Source organism: Pristiophorus japonicus, chromosome 3 (assembly GCF_044704955.1).
Source record: "Pristiophorus japonicus isolate sPriJap1 chromosome 3, sPriJap1.hap1, whole genome shotgun sequence".
NCBI classification, from domain to species: domain Eukaryota; kingdom Metazoa; phylum Chordata; class Chondrichthyes; family Pristiophoridae; genus Pristiophorus; species Pristiophorus japonicus.
The window spans coordinates 221,629,711-221,654,582 of NC_091979.1; the positions used below are offsets into that span (position 1 = coordinate 221,629,711).

Below are 24,872 nucleotides of genomic sequence, written 5' to 3' on the forward strand. Positions count from 1 at the left end.
ATAAAGGTACAGCAGTTATCATGGGCGACTTTAATCTACATATAGATTGGGCTAACCAAACTGGTAGCAAGGTGGTGGAGGAAGATTTCCTGGAGTGTATTAGGGATGGTTTTCTAGACCAATATGTCGAGGAACCAACTAGAGGGCTGACCATCCTAGACTGGGTGATGCGTAATGAGAAAGAACTAATTAGCAATCTTGTTGTGCGAGGCCCCTTGGGGAAGAGTGACCATAATATGGTAGAATTCTTTCATCATCATCATCATCATCATAGGTAGTCCCTTGGAATCGAGGAAGACTTGCTTCCACTCTTAGAATGAGTTCTTACGTGGCTGTACAGTCCAATATGAGAACCACAGTCTCTGTCACAGGTCAGACAGATAATCGTTGAGGGAAAGGGTGGGCAGGGAATCTGGTTTGCCACATGCTCTTTCCGCTGCCTGCGCTTGATTTCTGCATGCTCTCGGCGACGCTACTCAAGGTGCTCAGCGGCCTCCCAGGTGTACTTCCTCCACTTCGGGCGGTCTATGGCCAAGGACTGCCAGGTGTCAGTGGGGATGTCGCACTTTATCCGGGAGGCTTTGAGGATGTCCTTGTAACATTTCCTCTACCCGCCTTTGGCTCGCTTGCCTTGGACGAGTTCTGAGTAGAGCGCTTGCTTTGAGAGTTTCGTGTCTGGCATGCGGACTATGTGGCCTGCCCTGCGGAGCTAGTGGGAGTTGTGTACAGACCACCAAACAGTAATAATGAGGTTGGGGACAGCATCAAACAAGAAATTAAGGATATGTGCAATAAAGGTATCATGGGCTACTTTAATCTACAGATAGATTGGGCTAACCAAACTGGTAGCAATACGGTGGAGGAGGATTTCCTGGAGTGTATTAGGAATGGTTTTCTAGACCAATATGTCGAGGAACCAACTAGAGGGCTGGCCATCCTGGACTGAGTGATGTGTAATGAGAAAGGACTAATTAGCAATCTTGTTGTGCAAGGCCCCTTGGGGAAGAATTCTTTATTCAGATGGAGAGTGACACAGTTAATTCAGAGAGTAGAGTCCTGAACTTAAGGAAAGGTAACTTCGATGGTATGAGACGTGAATTGGCTAGAATAGACTGGCGAATGATACTTAAAGGGTTGACAGTGGATAGGCAATGGCAAACATTTAAAGATCACATGGATGAACTTCAACAATTGTACATCCCTGTCTGGAGTAAAAAGAAAACGGGGAAGGTGGCTCAACTGTGGCTAACAAAGGGAAATTAGGGATAGTGTTAAATCCAAGGAAGAGGCATATAAATTGGCCAGAAAAAGCAGCAAACCTGAGGACTGGGAGAAATTTAGAATTCAGCAGAGGAGGGCAAAGGGTTTAATTAGGAGGGGGAAAATAGAGTATGAGAGGAAGCTTGCTGGGAACATAAAAACTGACTGCAAAAGCTTCTATAGATACGTGAAGATAAAACGATTAGTGAAGCCAAACGTAGGTCCCTTGCAGTCAGAATCAGGTGAATTTATAATGGGGAACAAAGAAATGGCAGACCAATTGAACAAGTACTTTGGTTCTGTCCTCACGAAGGAAGACCCATATAACCTTCCGGAAATACTAGGGGACAGAGGGTCTAGCGAGGAGGAGGCACTGAATAAAATCCTTATTAGTCAGGAAATTGTGTTAGGGAAATTGAGGTGGGTGGCAGTGTGAGCTGCGAGGAGGATGCTATGAGGCTGCAGAGTGACTTGGATAGGTTAGGTGAGTGGGCAAATGCATGGCAGATGAAGTGTAATGTGGATAAATGTGAGGTTGTCCACTTTGTTGGTAAAAACAGAGAGACAGACTATTATCTGGATGGTGACAGATTAGGAAAAGGGGAGGTGCAACGAGACCTGGGTGTCATGGTACCTCAGTCATTGAAGGTTGGCATGCAGATACAGCAGGCGGTTAAGAAAGCAAATGGCATGTTGGCCTTCATAGCGAGGGGATTTGAGTACAGGGGCAGTGAGGTATCACTACAGTTGTACAGGGCCTTGGTGAGGCCACACCTGGTGTATTGTGTACAGTTTTGGTCTCCTAACTTGAGCAAGGACATTGTTGCTATTGAGGGAGTGCAGCGAAGGGTCACCAGACTGATTCCCGGGATGGCGGGACTGACATAACAAGAAAGACTGGATCAACTGGGCTTGTATTCACTGGAGCTCAGAAGAATGAGAGGGGATCTCATAGGAATGTTTAAAATTCTGATGGGTTTAGACAGGTTAGATGCAGGAAGAATGTTCCCAATGTTGGGGAAGTCCAGAACCAGGGGTCGCAGTCTAAGGATAAGGGGTAAGCCATTTAGGACCGAGATGAGGAAAAACTTCTTCACCCAGAGAGTGGTGAACCTGTGGAATTCTCTACCACAGAAAGTTGTTGATGCCAATTCACTAAATATATTCAAAAAGGAGTTAGATGTAGTCCTTACTACTAGGGGGATCAAGGGGTATGGTGAGAAAGCAGGAATGGGGTACTGAAGTTGCATGTTCAGCCATGAACCCATTGAATGGTGGTGCAGGATCGAAGGACCAAATGGCCTACCCCTGCACCTATTTTCTATGTTTCTATGTTTCTATGTTTCTAGAAGACTTATCCAGAGTTCTGAACCACCTCAATCCGAAGGAGAGCGTCTTAATGGCCATGTATCGCTTCGACACGCACCACCGCTCCGAGGGCCAGGACGTGGACTCGCCGACCTGAGACGCCTTGTGGGAATTTGCGAATTTGCTGGATTTTTGTGGGAAATGCTGCTGGACTTTTTTGTGCTTGGCATCGGCCATAAGGTCATTTTTCGCAAGCTGTTGTTCCGCCAAATCCCGAGACCTGAGCAAGGCCATCACGATAGCCCAGGCATTCATATCCATGAGCGATAATACCAGACAGATATCTTCCCAGCATCGAAGCTCACCGGCAAGTACTGTGCATAAAATAACGTCACTAGCAGGCAGAACTGCATATGGCAGGGCCTACACGTCTGCAGCTGCAAGACTCAGAGTCCGCCATCGGGTATGAATGCAAATCCATTAGCACCATGTTGGCGCTGCGGGGGTAATCATCGAGCCCATCAATGTCGATTCAAGCACTACGTGTGCAAGGTCTGTGAAACAATGGGGCACCTCCAGCGAATGTGCAAGAGTGCTACGACTCACCACGTAGCAGAATCGGCAGAGGATGATCGATCTGGCGTGGATCACGCAGAACAAACAAGAAAGGTAACTCAACCCGAGGAAGAAATGTATGGGGTACACACCTTCACCACCAAGAGCCCTCCTATCATGCTGAAAGTCAAATTGAATGGTATTCCGGTATCAATGGAGTTGGACATGGGGGTGAGTCAGTCAATTATGAGATAGAAGGCTTTTGAGAAACTGTGGGGCAACAAGGCATAAAGACCGAAACTGAGCCCGATTCAGACAAAGCTGCACACCTTCACCAAAGAGCTCATAACAGTCATTGGCAGTGTGGCAGTTAAGGTATCGTACGATGGAGCTGTGCATGATTTATCACTGTGGATTGTACCAGGCGATGGCCCACTATTCGGCAGAAGCTGGCTGGGAAAGATTTAATGGAACTGGGATGACTTCAAAGCCCTATCTTCAGTGGATGATGCCTCGTGCACCCAAATGCTGAGCAAGTTTCCATCGCTATTTGAACCAGGTCATCGGCAACTTCACAGGCGCCAAGGTGCAGATCCATCTCGTCTCCGATGCAAGGCCCGTTCATCACAAAGCTCGAGCAGTTCCATATATGGTGAGGGAGAAAGTCGAGATCGAACTGGACAGACTTAAACGAGAGGGAATCATATCGTCAATTGAGTTCAACGAGTGGACCAGTCCGATTCTTCCGGTGTTGAAAAGCGATGGCACGGTCAGAATCTGCGGAGCCTACAAGGTAACGATCAACTGAGTCTCATTACAAGACCAGTACCCGCTACCAAAGGCGGATGACCTGTTCGCAATGTTAGCAGGGGGGGAAGTCATTCACCAAGTTGGACCTAACCTCCACCTACATAACACAGGAGCTGGCTGAATCTTCGCTCGGCTGTTGCCATCTTCCAGAGAAATATGGAGATTCTGCTGAAATTGGTTCCGCGCACCATTGTGTTTCAAGACGATAACCTGATCACCGGTCGTGACATCATCGAACACCTGCACCAAACCTGGAAGAGGTTCTAAGTTGACTAGACAGAGTGGGACTCAGGCTGAAACTCTCCAAGTGTGTTTTCCTGGCGACAGAGGTCGTATTTTGGGGGACAAAGATTGCAGCAGACGGCATCAGACCCAAGAACTCAAAAACAGATGCCATCAACAATGCACCCAGACCACAGAATGTGGCGGAGCTGCGTTCGTTCCTGGGACTCCGCAACTATTTTGATAACTTTCTACCCGGGTTTAGCACTTTGCTGGAACCGTTGCACATGTTGCTACGTAAGGGTGACGACTGGGTTTGGGGTAAATCTCAAGAGACAGCCTTTGAGAAGGCCAGAAATCTTCTTTGTTCTAATAAGTTACTTGTACTGTATGACCCGTGTAAATGATTAGTGCTAGCTTGTGATGCATCTTCGTACGGGGTCTGTTTGTGTTACAGCAACTTCAACCGGTTGCATACATGTCTAGATGTCTGTCTAAGGCTGAAAAAGCCTACAATATGGTCGAGAAAGAGGCGTTAGCATGTGTATATGGGGTTAAGAAAATGCACCAATACCTATTTGGAATTCGGTTTGAGCTTGCAACCGACCACAAATCGCTCATTTCACTGTTTTCAGAAAGCAAAGTTATAAACACCAATACTTCGTCCCGCCTCCAAAGATGGGCACTAACATTGTCCGCCGATGACTATGTTATCCGCCACAGACCAGGCACAGAGAACTGTGCTGATGCTCTCAGTCGACTACTATTACCCACTACCGGGGTGGAAATGGCACAGCCCGCAGACTAGCTTCTGGTCATGGATGCTTTTGAGAGCGAGGGGTTACCCGTCACTGCTCGCCAGATCAGGACCGGGACCAGCCAGAATCCTATGCTATCACTTATAAAAAGTTGTGTCCTCAATGGGAGCTGGTCAGCCGTTCCTGGGGAAATGCAAGAGGAAATTAAGCCGTTTCACTAACGCAAAGATGGAATGTCCATCTAGTCGGATTCTTTCTTATGGGGTAATCGCGTGGTTTTGCCAAAAAAAGGTAAGGAAACGTTTATACGCGACCTACACAATACCCACCCAGGCATACGCATGATGAAGGCTATAGCCAGGTCACATGTTTGGTGGCCTGGCATTGACTCAGACTTAGAGTCACGTGTATACTAGTGCAACACGTGCTCACAATTGAGCAATGCACCAAGGGAGACTCCATTGAGTCTGTGGTCATGGCCCTCCAAACCGTGGTCCAGGATCCACGTAGATTTTGCTGGCCCCTTTCTCACAAAGATGTTTTTAGTTGTAGTGGACACTTACTCTAAATAGATTGAATGCGTAATCATGTCGTCCAGCACATCCACTGCCATCATTGAAATCCTCCGGGATATGTTCGCCATCCGTGGCTTGCCCGACGTCCTTGTCAGTGACAATGGACCATGTTTCACCAGCTCGGAATTCAATGAGTTGATGACCCGCAATGGCATCAAGCATGTCAGGTCTGCCCGTTTAAGACTGCATCCAACGGTCAAGTAGAACGGGCAGTCCAAACTATCAAGCAGAGCTTGAAACGCGTGACGTCAGGCTCCTTGCAAACCCGCTTATCTCGGGTTCTGCTCATCTACCGGACGTGACCCCACTCGTTCATTGGGGTTCCCCTGCAGAATTGTTAATGAAGAGAGAACTCAAAAGCAGGTTCACCCTAGTCCACCCGGATCTAAATGATCATGTGGAAACCCGGCGTCACCGGCAAAACATGTACCACGATCGCGCGACTGTATCCCGTGACATTTATGTTAACGACCCTGTGTTTGTCCCTAATTACGGTCATGGTCCTAAATGGGTCACTGGCACTGTCTTGGCCAAGGAGGGGAATAAAGTGTTTGTAGTCAAACTATTGAATGGACAAACGTGCAGAAAGCATTTGGATCAGACCAAACTGCGGTTCACCGACAACCAGGAACAACCTGAAGAGGACATCACCATCATCGATCCACCAACACACACCCAACCAGCAATTGACCTCGCTGTCAATCAAGAGGATGAACCCACCATTCCCAACAGTCCTGTCAGACCAGCCGCGCCGCAGTGCAGCAATGGTCTGACCAACTCACCCATACCAGAGTTTGAACTCAGACAATCAACCAGGGAGCGTAGGGCCCCAGATCGTCTCAACTTGTAAATAATTTGTATCAAAGACTTTGGGTGGAGGTGATGTCATGTATGTAAACATTGTAACTGTGTAAGACTTGCCACCAGAGGGCGCAACTGTTGGAAGCCCAAGGATCACCTGCACACCTCATGCAAGCGAGTATCAAAGGTTGTCTGCCATGCTGCTTAGGCACTCTGGAGTCGTATTAAAGAGACTAAGGTCACATCAGTCTTAGCTCACAGTACTCAGTCTTGTGAAGTTCTTTCATACTTCATACATAACTTGCATGGTTATACATAACAAAAGATATGGACTTATTTTGCCATATTTACAAATTAAGCTTAACCACTTGTTTTCTGTTTCGACGAGGATATCTTCACTCTCGAACAGAACCTTCCAAACATGGTATCGAATTTAAACTCATTCGAGGCTGATCCTGAGGAAAGTTTTCCTCCAAGGGGTGTTTTTGATTTCCATTTGAATTCACTCTAACTTCAGACTCTTTGTTTTCCTGACTCGGACTCAGACTTAAATTCTGATTTTCTCTTGGATTTGTTTCCTGTACATTAGATGTAGGATATGCTACTGGTATATCAAAACTATCTGATGAGTCAGAAATAATTGAATCATTCCAACCTTCAACTCCTTCCATATCTGTGGGTAAAATGTGATCAATATGAACAAATCTAACCTGTCTATTATCAAACATCTTGATCAAATATGTGCGAGGACCACATATCTTCACCACTCTTCATGGTAACCACTTTATCCATTTATGGTGATGGTTCTTCACTCTCACCTTCTGATTTAATTTCACACATCTCTCTTTTATTCTACCTCTATCATGATTCTCTTTCTGTCTTAATTGTGTCTCTTCTACGGACTGTGCCAAATATGGTTTTAACAACGAGAATGTGGTTCGTGGCTGTCGTTTGAGAAACAACGCTGCTGGTGTTCTACCACTAGTTGTATGAGGAGTATTATGATATGTAATTAGAAAATTAGCCAATTTGTGATCCAATGACAACTGTCATTTCTTTGGATTTAGATCTAACATTTGTTTTATGAGGGCACATTTTACAATTTGTACAGTGCACTCTGCTGCACCATTTAAAGCAGGGTGGTATGGTGGAACCTTGGTATGTTTCACACCATTATTGCTCGTGAACTGTGCAAATTCTTTTGAACGAAATTGTGGTCCATTATCCGAAACAATTTCTTCAGGGAGGCCAAATGAAGAAAATAAACTTCGCAAAATGTCTAATGTTTTACTTGTTGTTATCTTCCGCATTGGAAACACCTCGACCCACTTTGAATGGCTATCAATCACAATGAACAATTGTTGACCTTCTAGCTCAACAAAATCGATATATAGCCTTTGCCACACTCTGGGAGGCCATTTCCATGGCTGTAATGATACTGATGGTGGGTGCTTACTTACCGATTGACATGTCGTTCACTGACTCACGATGTACTCTATATCTTTATCAAAACCTGGCCACCATAAATAACTGCGTGCAAAACTCTTGGTCAAGCACATTCCCAGGTGCTGGTCATGGAGGTCTCCTAATAATTTGGACCTGAATTTATTTGGTATTACCACTCTTGCACCCCACATGATACAATCTTTATTGACTTTATTGCATCCATTTGCAATATACTCATACACCTTTGACATCACTGGGTCACGTTTGGTTGCTCTACCAATCTCTTCAGCTGTGATGGGCAGTTCATCAATGTATGAAAAATAGAACACTATTCCCTATCCGGTGTATGGGGAAGGCAATCTAGACATAGCATAAGCATTACTGTGATCAGCTGATCGTCTGTATTCAATATCATATGTATATGCTGACAAAATCAAAGCCCATCTCTGCATTCGGACAGCAGCTAATGTTGGAACTGGGGACTTTGGATGGAGGATTGCTGTCAGGAGCTTATGGTCCGTAACGATGGTAAACTTACGACCATACAAATATTTGTGGAACTTCTTGACCCCAAACATTAATGCCAAAGCTTCCCTTTCGATTTGCACATAATTACTCTCACTGGCACTGAGAGTGCGTGAAGCAAAAGCATTTGGTCTCGCCTCCCCACTACGTGTTACATGAGAGATCACTGCCCCAACTCCATACGGAGAGGCATCACATGCTAGCTTAATCTCCTTAGATATGTCATAGTGAACTAACATGGTGCCCTCTACCAATTCGCGTTTACACTCCTTGAATGCTGTATCGCATTCTTCCGACCACTTCCAATAGTTTTTTCAACAGTTCATTCAGTGGATGTAATACTGTAGCCAAATTAGGTAGGAACTTCCCATAATAGTTCAAAAGACCCAAAAATGATCGAAGTTGGGAGTGGGTACATTTCTGATTGCATCCAGCTTTCCTATGGTTGGATGTAAACCATCTTTGTCTACTCTGTACCCCAAGTACTCCACTGAGTTTTTAAATAAGTCAAACTTGCGAGCAGACACTCGTACTCTGTGCTTCTCTAGCCGTTTGAAGACTTCATTCAATACGTTATGATGAATTTGCCTATTTGGTGCTGAAATTTGTATGTCATCTAAATAACATACTACCCCTTCGATACCTTGGAAAATCTGGTTCATCACCCCTTGGAATACAGCAGGGGCGGAAGACACTCCAAACGGTAGCCTATTAAATTGATATAGGCCTAGATGAGTATTTATAGTTAAACATGACTTGAACTCCTCATCTAGTTCAAGCTGTAAGTAGGCATTTGTAAGATCCAGTTTTGAAAAGATCTGACCACCTATCAGTGTTGTGAACAAATCTTCGCTATTTGGCAATGTATTGGGGACATTACTCTCTAGAACCTGGTTTACGGTTACTTTATAATCACCACACAATCTTACCTTACCATTGGACTTAGGTACAACAACAATGGGTGTAGCCCAATTACATCGATCTATCTTACAAATAATGTTCTCAGCCTCTCGTCTTTTGTGTTCTTGCTCAACTTTCTCCTTGAGTGCATATGGTACGGAATGTGGCTTGTAGTAAACCGATCTAGTGTCCAGTTTCTGAGACTTTGGGCCCCCACCGCCTTTTACTTTGAACCTGCAGGCGATTCACCTCGGTTGTCTGACAACTGAAAATAGTCTGAAATTCTCGGGAATATTGGTCGGCCATGCTCATCGACCTAGCTGTCTGACAAGCTAAATCAAAAGTCAAGTCAGGCGTTGTCAATAACTTTCTTCTGATCACATCATTTTTCATCCCACAATCAAAATGTTCCCGCAATGCTCGGTTCTGAAAGTTTCCAAAATTACACTGATAGATAGCTTTTTTAATGCTACAATGTACTCAATTATATTTTTATCGGCCTTTTGATTTCGTATACCGAAACGATAGCTTTCAGCAATTTCCAAGGGAACGGGGTTGTAATGCTGTTCCAGCTTAATTAAAATCTCTTTAAGTGTTGTGTCCTTTGACTCGGCAGGCACAAGCGAATTTATCAGCATTTCATACAACTCAGGGCCAGCTTCAGTTAAGAAAATAGCTCTTTTTCATCCCAACACAGCCGGTTCTGCTCTGCATTCTCTGGGACTTTGATTATGTTATTTGCAGTGAAATACATTTCTAGCCAACCCACGTACATTTTGAACCTTTCCCGGTAGCGTTTATAGTCACCTAAATGCCCCATTACTCCAATGGGTGCAACCATTTAGACTCTGGCACTTCAAACAGTGTGCTCGTAATTTACCTCGAATTTGTAGCTGTAATCAAAACAGAGAAGCTTCCAAAGTCTCTCTGTCGGCTGGCTGAATCCTTCACCAACAAAAATTTCAGCTTTGTTTTATCTGATTATCCCATACATCGTCGCCATTTTTTTGATAGAGTCACAGAGCCACACTGCACACAAGTCTTTACGATGGCAGATCTCCGGAAGCCTGTGGAAGCCTGTGGAAGCTTCCTGCTTCTTGTCATGTGACCTGTCTGTTTATTAAACACTCTAGTTGCAATAACACAATATGTCCACAGTGTGGAGCTACAGGCATTACTTTGCGGTTACAGAAGATCTCAGGATTGTTATGCGGTACCTGCAAAGTGATGTGGGTGCAGTCAATGGTGCCCTGCATCATGGAGAAGCCACCTATTTTGGCAAAACCACATGCACGCTCATGCTGCTTCTCTCTGGTGATGGGGAAGGAAATGTAGTCCATTCTCCATCTGTAGACAGCCTCTGTGACCTCGCAGATGAGGCGATGCTCAGCGAACTGCATTCGGACTGAAACTGCGGTCAGAGGGTTCCCGCGGGCAATTGCCTCGGACCTGAAACATTTCTACGAAAGTACCTGGTGGTCAGGAAGGAGCCTGCAATTCCGTTGTGGAGGTCTTCGCTGCTAAGTGTGCTCCCGTCCTCCAGGTTCCCTCGCAGAAGATGCAATCAGGTACTGTATTCCACAGCTTTCCCATTAACAGCAATGAGAACTCTGTATCTACGAGTTCTCATTCTTATTAATGGGGAAAAAACAAACACACTAAACACATAATAAAAAATAAAAAATAGACCTCATAATTAAAATTAAAGTTAATAAATATCATAGAAAAAAAATTCTGAGTTTTTAAAAAGTTTTTTAATGATGGTTAAAAATAAATGTAACGTAGTGGGCAGGGTTTTTTTTTTACAACAAAATGGGGTAGAAATTCCGACGTCCCGGCCCGTACGAAGTTTCTACGGACCCGGGAAGGCATCGCAAAAGCTGATTTTCAGTGCACAATGCGCACGCTCTGAAAACCGGCTTTTTCAATCTGTCAAGCTTGACAGATCGTAGACATCTCGGGAGCGAGGACATTTGTACAGGCAAGATATGGGTCAATACCGCAATCTTGCCCAAGCAAATGTCCTCGCTCCTGAGATACGGATCATCTGTCAAGCTCCACGCTTGAGGACGAGGTCAGGTGCCAGTACAGCACCCATTAATGTATGGAATGTAGCACTTTTAAATCTCACCTGAATGATACTGAATAATTTTTATGAGGCAGAAGACTCCTGAAACTGAAAAAGGTTTAATTCGCTGAAAATGGCTGTTTGCCTATGTCAATCTGGCAAGGTAGCATTCTTTGCCGACTGCAAATAAACTGGATGTTGAGGTCTTTAAATACCGCTCCTACAGCGGCCATCCGACTGCATACCGCCTCTGTTACTAATGACAGGTGCTGAGGCAAGGGACGAGAGTGAATTTCTGATACGAGGCGGTAACGGAATGCTGCGCACTTAATGCGGGAAGTGGTCGCACCAGTGCAAAACCGCCAAGGAAGTTCGCAGGCATTGGTGAATTAGCGTCCCATTACCTCCCTCCCCAGGTGCAAAGCAGTCAAATTTCTCCCCCTAGGTATCTGGTATACACACTTCTGTAGTGTCAAAGCACAGACAAAAGGAACATTCAATCGAGATTTGACATAATTAGATTTGGATCCCAAAGAGTTGTTTGTGTTGTCTCCTTTTATGACTCAGAAAACAATTAGTCCGAGTTAAAAATGCAGTTAACAGAAAGCAGTTTAAATAGACGTTGGTGATGGGGCGATAGTTTGCTAGGTCAAAAGGGTTGAATTTTTGGGGGCAGAGTTGGGAGTGATGACGACAATTTTGACGGACCATACCTGAGGAGAAAAACATTTACAATGTGAGCTATGCGGACTCCTAAGACACCAAAATGACAAACGGAAGTGTGGCGCCCACCATATTGGTAAGGACAAACAAGAGGCATCCTTTACCCACGCCTGAAGCAGACCTTTTTTGCACACGCAAATAAGGGGCCTAGCACCTGTTTCAGGACTCTGCTGTAACGTTGATTTGCCAAGTCACTGGTAAACCAACTCTAAACAACACGTAAGTGAAAAAAGGTAAGTACTTACCATAATTACCGCTGCTCCCATCACCGCAATCCATGACCTCTGACATTCAGGTCCTGACCCCAACTTCTAATCTCCCTCCTGGCCCTGTCTCCATCCTAACAGCACTCCGAAGGCACAACTGATCCCCTGAACCCGATCACAAAGTCCGAGGCCCACCCAATCCACCCGATCACAGACTCCGCGCCCAGCTGACACCCTCACATCTGATCACAGACTCCAATGCCCACCCGATCACAAAGTCCGAGGCCCACCCGATCCCTCGATCAGAGTCCGAGTGCTAACCGATCCTCTGATCACATTGTCCAAGGCCCACTTGATCCCCTCGATCTCAGAGTCTGAGGCCCACCCGATTGACCTCGACCTGGCCTGACTACCTACCTGTAATCTGTGTGGCCTCCTACCGAAATGCCATTCATGGGGGCAGGGGTGAGCTCAAAAATTAAGCTTCTCAGGGTTTTAAGAGGAAGTGGTTGAGCAGATCAACATCTGTAGAAGTATTATTGTGAATAGAGGCCATCATGGCCAATGGCTAGGCAGTTGGGAATGCAAAGTTAGGATGCTAGGAAAAGTCCCAAACTATAACAACACCAGAAGGAAGTCAATAAAATCATACCTGCAATCATTCCAATTTCACAGTTAGGGTTGTCGAATGCACAAGTCATCATAGTTCCCACTGTATCATTCAGAAGTGCCACAATCTCCAAATCCAAATCCTAGAAGCAGCACAATAGAACATATTAAAAGCATTAGTAATCAAAGTGTTTCCAGCACACTAATACTGGTTTTCAGTAATACTCACTCCATGTCTTTTAATGGCATCTTTCAACAGAGTAATAACATCCTGTCCTTCCACACCAGTGGCCTTGAAGCCTTTGGTCCAGGTAACGAGAATGCCCTAAAATCACAATACATCATTTAGCACAAAACCTGTGGACATATAGGGGGTGAAATTTGGTAGCCGTGCCTACTTTTAACTTTTTGAAAAGTTAACGCCCAATTCTGGAAAATTGAAAATTTTCACCTCAGGAAGGAAGGAAGTGGTATCTGAGGCGCTAATGGCCTCAGTGGGGTGCTACTGCAGCGCTATTGCCAGAGCTCTATCTAATTTCAGGTGATTTTCATTCAGCAATCAGCAGCCCCCTGCTCATTCCAGTTCTTAAAGGGGATGTCGTTTCAGGCAGCATCTGTTCATTTTCATCATTGCTGGGCTTCACTCAGAGCTGAAATCAATATCTGACATGGCTGCTCTAAATCCTGCTACAGGGCCACTCACTTCAATAAGGTGGTATTGGACTCACTGATCGGGGCAGTGGAGAGAAGGAGGGATGCACTGTTCCCTCCATCTGGGAGAAGGCCAACACCGCAGGTTTTTAGGGCCATGTGGACAAAGGTGGCCGCAGAGGTGCCGGCCATCACCGTGGTTGACAGAACTCCAACACAATTTCAACGACCTCAGTTGGGTGGTCAAGGTGAGTACATGTTTGCACAACTCTTGCATACCAGCCTCTGAGCCTCTCTCTGTGCACCCTCTGCAAACCATCTCACAATCACATTCTCATTACACGCCGTGCCTACATTCACAGCTATTTAACTATGGCAGGCATATCGTCCACATACATAGCTGGACGTTTACTCATACAACTTCCTTTCTTTTGCAGACCAAAGTGGCACGTAACAGAAGGGAGCAGCAGCAGATTGGAGCGGGGGTGGGGGGGAGCTGAACTGCGGCAGCTGAGTGACCTGGAGGTGCGAATGATGTGGCTGATTGGCCCGCAGGTGCTGGGCGCCGTGACCTCCGGAGATGTCGAGCCCACAGGGGGCAATAATGGTATCTTTATCCCCTGTTATCATCCCACTTCCCCGTTAAACCAGAAGGCCTTATCAATTTCCAGTTCCTCATACCGTTTGCCTTCCTTGCTCCATTCCTGCACCCATGCCCTCACCTTAACGCGACTCTTGTGCCATTTATGCTTTCAGATAATCATGCAGCAGCTGACAAGCCTGACCCTGAGCCCCCCTCCCTCCCCCCCACAATAGAGTCATGAGGGAGAAGAGGAGGACGAGGAGAAGAAGGAGGACCAAAGCACTGTGTCCCTGCTTCTCTCACCCGCAGGCACCAGCTCAGATACAGGCGCTACCTGATCTTTAGACGTTAGGTTAGTAGAGGGTTCTGCACTGGCTGTAGCATGGTCAAGGGGAAAGGGAACCTCAAGAGCAATCTTTCCGGAGGGTGATTTCACGCACGAGTTCTGTTCCACAGGTCTCAGATGAGGACCTCAATGGGGAGGCATTCACACAAAGGATGATGGCCATGCACTCCAACATGATAGGTGCAATGGCAAGGGTGCCCGAGAGCCTGTCGAAAGTGGTAGGGAGCATGGAGGAGTCCGCCTCCTGCATTGCACAGAGCTCTTCGCACACCATGGAGCCCATCATTGCCAGTGTGCAGACGATGGTGGACTCCCAGAAAGCCTGTGTGGATCCAGACCTCATGACGCATGTCATGGGCGATGCGGCAGCTTCCATTGCAGCACAGGTGGAAACAACACAACGTCTTGGTGCTGTACTGCAGACTATGGTTGGAGGCATTGAAGCTCAGATTGCTCTCATAAAGTCTCAGTTGCATGCCACGCAACCTCTTAGTGATATCATGCAGTTAATGACTGCTGGCATCAAGGCTCAGAATGATCTCATGCACTCTCAGCTGGATGCTATGCAAGCTCTGATTGCTGCCATCACAACTGGGTCCACCACAGTCCACCAGGGATGTCACAGTATCTCAGCAGCCCAGCAATCTGTCCTGCAGCAGATTAGTGGGGATGCTGAGTTGCTGCCCCGGGGGATTGGCATTGGGTCAGTGAAGCAGGAACCTGCTGTCCTCTCTTGCGATGAGAGCATTCCTGATCCCACCACTGCCCCTCTGCCATTGCACTTGTCGCTGCCTGTCACCCAGCCAGCCCAGACGGCCGCCACCAAGCCTGCGGTGGTGCAGTCTGCAGCCGAGCCTTCCAGGCCCAGAGCTGGTCGAGAGCGCCCTGCAAGGGATAGGTGAAGGCAAGAGCGGATATAAGGAAATGCACAAAGGTGATTCATAAATACACATTTATACATTTTATTGTTATATAAATTTTGATTGGAATGTTTAATGTTTGCTGTTTTTCATTTCTGTTTTGGGGCTTTGGTATGGAAGGGAAAATGGATGTGGTGATGGGGCTGTCTAGGGGAACCGGGACGTGGGATGAAAATGAGTGGAAACGAGCTCTGATGAGACGGTCGCAAACCTCCCTTGCAGGAGTCGCTGCCTCCGCCGTCACGGGTATTGCTCCTCCTCCTGGTCCTCCTCCTGAGGTGGTGAGGCTATGCCTTGTTATATATGCAGACTATAGATATACTCTCTGTGTAGTCACTGTATAGTTGCATAAGATGGAGACTTGTTTACCTGATGTACTATCAATAAGGTTTACACTGTGTATATACATGCTGGCACCACTAGAGGGTGCAACTGGTGGAGACCGGGGTTTCCTGCCCTGGTGGCAGGGGCTGTATAAAAGTGGAGCCACCATGTGGCTGCCTCACTCTGGAGTTACGAGTAAAGAACCAAGGTCACTACAGTTTGAGTACAACACATTGCCTCGTGGAGTCATTCACAAGTACACTACAGACGTAATATGCCTGGTGGCAATGGCTATGCCCCCATGATGGCGACGTTGTGTAGCATCCTTCAGATGACGATGAATAAGGACACCTGCTCTGGCGAATACTGGAGGACTCTTCCCGAGCGGAACCGTTGTTTGAGCACCCCGATGGTCTGCTCAATGATGTTCCTGGTGGCAGCCTCATTGTAGGAGTGTTGGGCATGAGTGTTGGGGTTGCGGCGTGGAGTCATGAGCCAGGTGGAGAGCAGATAGCCCTTGTCTCCGAGCAACCAGCCACGAGCTTGAAGTGGTGGCTGGAACAAAGCTGGCACACCAGCCTGGCGCAGGATGAAGGCATCATGGCTGCTGCCAGGATAGCAGGCATTGACGGTGAGTATTCTGCATGTGTGGTCACACACCAACTGCACATTGCGTGAGTGGTAGCCTTTGCGCTTATAGAATACGGCTTGTGATGCAGTGCTCACAAAGCGACATGGGTGCAGTCAATGGCACTCTGCACCATGGGTGCAAGAAGAGGACACACATGAACTCAGCAACACTATTGTAAAGGTGTTCTTTCCTGATAGTTGATCAGCAAGCATATCATTCTGATCAATGTTTTAAAATAGAAACAACTTAATGGGCAGCTAGCAGTGACACCCATTTCCAGGGGTACTACGCCCTAGTTTATTGTATTGTTCAAACTGGATGTTGAACTCAATGCACAAGCTACTATCGAGTCAATGTGAATTTATCCTCACCATTATCATACATTTTTGGTTAAAGTGAGTGAAAATTGCTCATTTTGGTAACATAGGGAGATCCTTTTGAAAAGTTGCAATTTGGATAGGAGGGAAAAATAGACTGCCTGTGATGCATGGACAACAGCTTCCCTCCTACCTGAACAAGTCAAAAAGTAGAATGAAACTGACATAATATTCAGTAAAGTACCCTAAAGTGGTTTAAAAAAAAAATATATATATAGTACCTCAATGTATGAAATCAGCACATTGTACTATTGCTATATTATATTATCTATTAATTATATAGACATTATCTCCAATATTTGACTATTAAAGAAAAAATAATGAGTATGGACTAATATAACTGGTAATTAGAGACTGTTAATCTTGGCAAACCATATCGAGGCGAGAGATCGTGACCGAGGTGCGGCGAATGATCGAGGCGGAGGAGTGGTGGGAGATTGTGGCAGAGGTGTGGCGAGAGATCATGGCGGAAGTGCAGCGAATGACCGGGGAAGAGGAGCGAAGAGAGATCGGGGCCCAGGAGTGATGTGATCGGGGCCCAGAAGAGGTGAGGGCCCAGGGGCCGCACGAGCCAGGCCACACTGCGGTCTATGGACAATAGGAATATGTGTGCACACTAGGACCGTGCAGCAGAGCTTGGTCTCCAGTTGTCTTGGTTAACCTTTGCCACTGGATCAAGACCTAGCTCTGTCAAGCCCGTGTGGTGGCTGGTGTGCAACGTCCACCCATGTTAAAAGAACCCATGCACAGTCATCTACCACCCTTCAATATGTAGTTCAAGACCTGGAATATCCCTGTGGAAGTGGGTCATCCTCGATACGAGGGACTGCCAATACTATACTGCACTGTTGGGAAGCCCGCTCTCCTGGAAAATCCACGTGCACGGTCCAGCTGCTTCTCTCTGGTCATGGACGATAAATTGGGAGATGTTGGAGATGTCTCCTGTTGCACACTGGAAGATCCATTGACATAGAAATTGAGGGCTATGGTGACCTTGACTGCCAATCAGAGCCGTCCTCACACTGGTCTGAGGCTCGAGATCTGGTTGCAGCAGATGTCAGAGCTCTGTGACCATATCCTTGCTGAAGCGCAGCCTTCAAACACATTATTGCTCAGTGAAATTGATGTCGGAGAACTGCTGCCGGAATACCCTGGGAGGGTAAGATCTCCTGTTGCCAGCCGTATTGGCAACAGGAGACCTTGGCCACAATTTGCTCTCTTTCTCCCTGTCTTACTGCTTGCCTTTCTTTCTGCCTAAGCTGCCTCTGACGGTGACATCAGAGCAGGAGGGCGACTGCCAATTCAGCCCCCATGAAACAATATAATTGTTGTCCTTTCAAATCTGCCCTCAATGAAAAACAGGAATCTGTCAAGCAGCCTTTCTGCATATGTGTTAGTAAGCTGCAAACAGTAATGGCCGACAACATTTTTTTCTAAAGATGGCGTCTTTAAATAGCGCTCTTGCAGCCGACTCCCGACTGAAACATGACAGCTGAAGCAAGGTACCCAAATCTCACCGTAAAAGTGCAACAGCGAATAAGGTGAAAGCAGAGAATAATGGTAAAAAGTTAAAGGCTTGTTATCTGAATTTACAAAGTACACGAATTAATGGCAGAAATGGAGATAAATGGCTTTGATCTAATAGCCATTATAGAGATTTCATTGCAAGGTGGCCAATGTTGGGAACTAAATACTCCAGGGTACTTGACATTTCGAAAAGACAAGCAGAATGGAAAAGGAGGGGGATGGCTCTGATATCAAGGGATGACATAAGGACAGTAGTGAGAAAGGATCTTGGCTCGGAAGATCAGGAAGTAGAATCAGTATGGGTGGAGATAAGTACAAAGGGGCAGAAAAAACTGGTGGGAATAGTTTAGAGGCCACCAAACAGTAGCTATACCATTGGCCACAGTATTAATCAACAAATAATAGGAGCCTGTAACAAAGATAGCACAATAATTGTGGGGGACTTTGATCTTCATATAGACTGGACAAATCAAATTGGCAAAAGTAGTCTGGAGGATGAGTTCATAGAATGCATTCAAGACAGTTTCCTAGAACAATACATCATGGAACCAACGCGGGAACAGGCTATTTTAAATCTTGTATTGTGAAATAAGACAGGGTTAATTAGTAATCATCGAAATTTACAGCATGGAAGGAGGCCATTTTGGCCCATCATGTCTGTGCCAGCCGATCAAGAGCTATCCAGCCTAATCCCACTTTTCAGCTCTTGGTCCGTAGCCCTGTAGGTTACGGCACTTTAAGTGCACATCCAAGTATCTTTTAAATATGGTGAGGGGTTCTGGGTTCTGCCTCTACCACCCTTTCAGGGGTGAGTTCCAGACTCCCACCATCCTCTGGGACAAGAAATTTCCCCTCATATTTCATCTAAATCTCCCCCCCCCCCAATTACTTTACATCTATACCTCCTGGTTGTTGACCCCTCTGCCAAGGAAAATCGGTTCTTCCCATCCACCCTATCCAGGCCCCTCATAATTTTATACACCTTAATCAGGTCTCCCTTCATCCTCCTCTTTTCCAAAGAAAACAGACCCAGCATCTACAATATTTCCTCATAGCCAAAATTCTCCAGTCCAACCAACATTCTTGTAAATCACCTCTGCACCCTTTCCAATGCAATCACATCTTTCCTGTAATGTGGTGACCAGAACTGTACACAGTACTCCAGCTGTGGTCTAACCAGTGTTTTATACAGTTCATGCATAGCCTCCTTGCTCTTGTATTCCATACCTCGACTAATAAAGGCAAGTATTCCATATGCCTTCTTAACCACCTTATCTACCTGGCCTGCTACCTTCATGGATCGGTGGATCTGCACTCCAAGGTTCCTTTGTTCCTCTACACCTCTCAGTGTCCTACCATTTAATGTGTATTCCCTTGCCTTGTTAGACCTCCCCAAATATATTACCTCACACTTCTCCAGATTGAATTTCATTTGCTACTATTCTGCCCACCTGACCAGTACATTAATATCTTCCTGAAGTCCGCAGCTTTCTTCTTCAGTGTCAATCACACAGCCTATTTTAGTGTCCTCTGCAAACTTCTTACTTATACCCCCAACATACAAGTCCAGGTCATTGATACCACAAAAAGCAAGTGACCCAGCACTGAGCCCTGTGAAATCTCACTGGAAACAGCCTTCCAGTCACAAAACACCCATTAACTATTATCCTTTGCTTCCTGCCTCTGAGCCAATTTTGGATCCAACTTGCCACTTTGCCCTGGGCTATTAATTTTGTGACCAGTCTGCCATGTGGGACCTTATCAAAAGCTTATCCATGTGCGACCTTATCAAAAGCAACAATCTCATAGTAAAGGATCCTCTAGGGAAGAGTGATAATATGATAACATTTCACATTGGGTTTGCGAGTGAATTACTTAAATACGCAATTAGAGTTGTAAATTTAAATGAAGTCAATTATATTGGTATGAGGGGCAAGTTGATTGAGAAATTAGATTAAAAGGTATGACGGTAGATAAGCAGTGACAAAATTTTTTAAAATATTCCAAAATTCTCAACGACTATACATTCCGTTGAGAAATAAAAACCCCACAGGAAAAGTGATCCATCCAAGGCTAAAGAAGTTAAGGATAGTATTAGATTAAAAGAAGCTTATAATGTTGTGAAGAATGATAGTAAGACTGAGGAAGTGTTAACAAAGCATTTAGAAAATCATAATATGATTAGACAGTGTCAAGGTAGTTTTATGAAAGAGAAATCAAGGTTAACAAATTTATTTGAGTTTTTTGAGGCTGTAACTGACAGGATAGATAAAGGGGAACCAGTGGATGTAGTATATTTGGATTTCCAAAAGGTGTTCGATAAGGTGCCACATAAAATGTTGTTAAGGGATCATGGCATTGGGGGTAATATATTAGCATAAATAGAGGATTGATTAATCAACAGAAAACAGAGAGTAGGGATAAACGGGTAATTTTCGGGTTGGCAGGCTGTAACTAGTGGGGTGCCACAGCATCAATGCTTGGGCCTCAGCTATTTACAATTTATAGTAATGACTTAGCTGAAGAGACTGAGTATAATGTATCCAAGTTTGGTGACGATACAAAGCTAGCTGGGAAAGGAAGCTGTGAGGAGGACACAAAGAGCCTGCAAAGGGATATAGGATAGACTAAGTGAATGGGCAAGAAGGTGGCAGATGGAGTACAATGTGGGGAAATGTGAGGTTATTCACTTTGGTAGGAAGAGTATATTCAAGGCTGAGATTGATAGAATTTTGGACTCATGGGAAATCAAGGGATATGGAGATCGGGTGGGGAAGTGGAGTTGAGGTCGAAGATCAGCCATATTATTGAATGGCGGAGCAGGCTCGAGGGGTCATATGGCCTATTCCTGCTCGTAATTCTTATGTTCTTATTGTTGTATATGCAAGCACTCTAATAATGACTCCACGAGATAAGGGTATAGTACTTGAACTGTAGTGACCTTAGTCCTCTATTGCAGCTCCTAGAGTGAGGACACCTAGAGGTGAGCTCCCTTTTATACTTGGTTACCTGCAGTGTACAGGTGACCCTTAGGTCTCCAGCAGCAGCACCCTCTGGTGGTACAGGTATAGCGTATACAGGGTGAAGGTACATTCAGTGGTCTAGTGTTACAGTACATACATTAACGTGCATACATAACACTTATGAGACAAAATTAATTATCACTTGGAAAAATCTAGGTTAATAAATGAAAGCTAGCACAGATTTGTGAAAGGTAAATTGTGTTTGACTAAGTTGATTGCGTTCTTAGATGAAGTAACAGAGAGGGTTAATGAGGGTAATGCAGCTGATATTGTGGAAATGGACTTTCAAAAAACGTTTGACAAACTACCACATAATAGATTTATTCGCAAAATTAAAGGCCATAGGATTAAAGGGATGGTGGCAGTGTGGATACATAATTGGCTAAGGGACAGAAAGCAAAGAGTAGTGGTGAACGCTTATTTTTTAGACTGGAGGGAAGTATACAATGGTGTCCACTGCTGGGTCCACTGTTCTTTTTGATATTTTTAATGACCCGAACTCGGGTATACAGGGCATAATTTCAAAGTTTGCAAATGACAAGAAACTCGGAAATGTAGTAAACAATGAGGAGGATAGTAACAGACTTCAGAGTCTGGTGAAATGGGCAGACACATGGCAGATGAAATTTAATGCAGAGAAGTTTGAAGTGATTCATTTTGGTACAACGAATGAGCAGAGGCAATATAAACTAAATGATACAATGGTAAAGGGGATCCAGGAAACATAGAAACATAGAAAATAGGTGCAGGAGAAGGCCTTTCGGCCCTTCTAGCCTGCACCGCCATTCAATGAGTTCATGGCTGAACATGCAACTTCAGTACCCCATTCCTGCTTTCTTGCCATACCCCTTGATCCCCCTAGTAGTAAGGACTTCATCTAACTCCTTTTTGAATATATTTAGTGAATTGGCCTCAACAACTTTCTGTGGTAGAGAATTCCACAGGTTCACCACTCTCTGGGTGAAGAAGTTTCTCCTCATCTCGGTCCTAAATGGCTTACCCCTTATCCTTAGACTGTGTCCCCTGGTTCTGGACTTCCCCAACATTGGAAAAATTCTTCCTGCTTCTAACCTGTCTAACCCTGTCAGAATTTTAAACGTTTCTATGAGGTCCCCTCTCATTCTTCTGAACTCCAGTGAATACAAGCCCAGTTGATCCAGTCTTTCTTGATAGGTCAGTCCCGCCATCCGGGAATCAGTCTGGTGAACCTTCGCTGCACTCCCTCAATAGCAAGAATGTCCTTCCTCAGGTTAGGAGACCAAAACTGTACACAATACTCCAGGTGTGGCTTCACCAAGGCCCTGTACAACTGTAGCAACACCTCCCTGCCCCTGTACTCAAATCCCCTCGCTATGAAGGCCAACATGCCATTTGCTTTTTTAACCGCCTGCTGCACCTGCATGCCAACCTTCAATGACTGATGTACCATGACACCCAGGTCTCTTTGCACCTCCCCTTTTCCTAATCTGTCACCATTCAGATAATAGTCTGTCTCTCTGTTTTTACCACCAAAGTGGATAACCTCACATTTATCCACATTATACTTCATCTGCCATGCATTTGCCCACTCACCTAACCTATCCAAATCACTCTGCATCCTCATAGCATCCTTCTCGCAGCTCACACTGCCACCCAACTTAGTGTCATCCGTAAATTTGGAGATACTACATTTAATCACCTCGTCTAAATCATTAATGTACAGTGTAAACAGCTGGGGCCCCAGCACAGAACCTTGCGGTACCCCACTAGTCACTGCCTGCCATTCTGAAAAGTCCCCATTTACTCCTACTCTTTGCTTCCTGTCTACCAACCAGTTCTCAATCCATGTCAGCACACTACCCCCAATCCCATGTGCTTTAACTTTGCACATTAATCTCTTGTGTGGGACCTTGTCGAACGCCTTGTGAAAGTCCAAATATACCACATCAACTGGTTCTCCCTTGTCCACTCTACTGGAAACATCCTCAAAAAATTCCAGAAGATTTGTCAAACATGATTTCCCTTTCACAAATCCATGCTGACTTGGACCTATCATGTCACCTCTTTCCAAATGCACTGCTATGACATCCTTAATAATTGATTCCATCATTTTACCCACTACCGATGTCAGGCTGACCGGTCTATAATTCCCTGTTATCTCTCTCCCTCCTTTTTTAAAAAGTGGGGTTACATTGGCTACCCTCCACTCCATAGGAACTGATCCAGAGTCAATGGAATGTTGTAAAATGACTGTCAATGCATCCACTATTTCCAAGGCCACCTCCTTAAGTACTCTGGGATGCAGTCCATCAGGCCCTGGGGATTTATCGGCCTTCAATCCCATCAATTTCCCCAACACAATTTCCCGACTCATAAAGATTTCCCTCAGTTCCTCCTCCTTACTAGACCCTCTGACCCCTTTTATATCCGGAAGGTTGTTTGTGTCCTCCTTAGTGAATACCGAACTAAAGTACTTGTTCAATTGGTCCGCCATTTCTTTGTTCCCCGTTATGACTTCCCCTGATTCTGACTGCAGGGGACCTACGTTTGTCTTTACTAACCTTTTTCTCTTTACATATCTATAGAAACTTTTGCAATCTGTCTTAATGTTCCCAACAGAGACCTGAGGTGTACGCACACAAATCTTTGAAGGTGGCAGGACGAGTTAAAGGCTGTTAAAAAGGCATACAGGATCCTTGGCTTTATAAATAGATCAAAGAGTACAAAATCAAGGAAGTTATGCTGAAACGTTATAAAAGGCTGATTAGGCGCCAGCTGTAGTATTGTGGCCAAATGTGAGTGCCACACCTTAGAAGGATGTCAAGGCATTAGAGAGGATGCAGAGGAGATTTACTAGAATGGTACCAGGGATGAAATACTTCAGTTACGTTGAGAGACTCGAGAAGGTTAAGGGGAGATTTGATAGAGATATTCAAAATCATGAAAGATTTTGATAAGAGTAAATAAGGAGAAACTGTTTCCAACGGCAGAAGGGTCAGTAACCAGAGATCACAGAATTAAGATAACTAGCAAAAGAACCAGAGTGGAGATGAGGAGAATTTTTTTTACGCAGCAAGTTGTAATGATCTGGAACGCACCCTAAAAGGATGGTGGAAGCAGATTCAATAATAGCTTTCAAAAGGGAATTAGATAAATACTCCTAGTGGAAGAAAATTGCAGGGCTATGGGGAAAGAGCAGGGGAGTGGGACTAATTGGATAGACACGGTGATCTGAATGGCCTCCATCATTTTATGAATCTATGAAAGTAAGAAATTAAGTGGGCTAGCTCTTCCAGATTGAACTGTGGGTACAGTCCAGACAATTTTGCACTATTTACTAAATGTTTAACATGAGTAACAACAGATTCCAGCGAGAAAGTGGCAAGCTGGTATAATCAGTGAACTAGAGGCTGAAATAACAGCTATCTCAGGTGCACAGGAGAGAGGTCAGAGTCACAGGCAAATTTCAAAGTTTGCAGATGACATGTAACAGGGTTGACAGACAGACGCTCAGCATTCTTGACCACTTGGAAGAGAGGTGCTTCTGGAGGCTCTGGTTACCATATCAGGTAATTGCAGATATCTGCAGCCTTCTGGAGGTTGAGAACTTCGTGAATAGCACATTTCTAGAGGTGACCACCCACAGCTTAAGAGTGTGCAGGCAGAGAGGGAATGGGTGACTGCCAGACAGAAGAGGAGGACCAGGCAGGTAGTGCAGGGCTCCCCTGAATGCATCTCGCTTGCC

The 24,872-nt window shown here is 45.3% G+C and overlaps 1 protein-coding gene across 3 annotated transcripts in view; it reads right to left on the reverse strand.

Annotated features, from left to right (window-relative positions):
* Window positions 1-24,872, reverse strand: part of LOC139260120 (hexokinase HKDC1-like) — a 448,074-nt gene that overhangs the window by 87,001 nt on the left and 336,201 nt on the right. For all 3 annotated transcript variants that reach the window (XM_070876304.1, XM_070876303.1, XM_070876302.1), the window contains 2 exons: window positions 12,996-13,091; window positions 12,810-12,909 (listed from right to left, as the gene is read on the reverse strand). In XM_070876304.1, coding sequence (XP_070732405.1) covers window positions 12,810-12,909; window positions 12,996-13,091 — 196 coding nt within the window. The remainder of the gene's footprint in view (window positions 1-12,809; window positions 12,910-12,995; window positions 13,092-24,872) is intronic.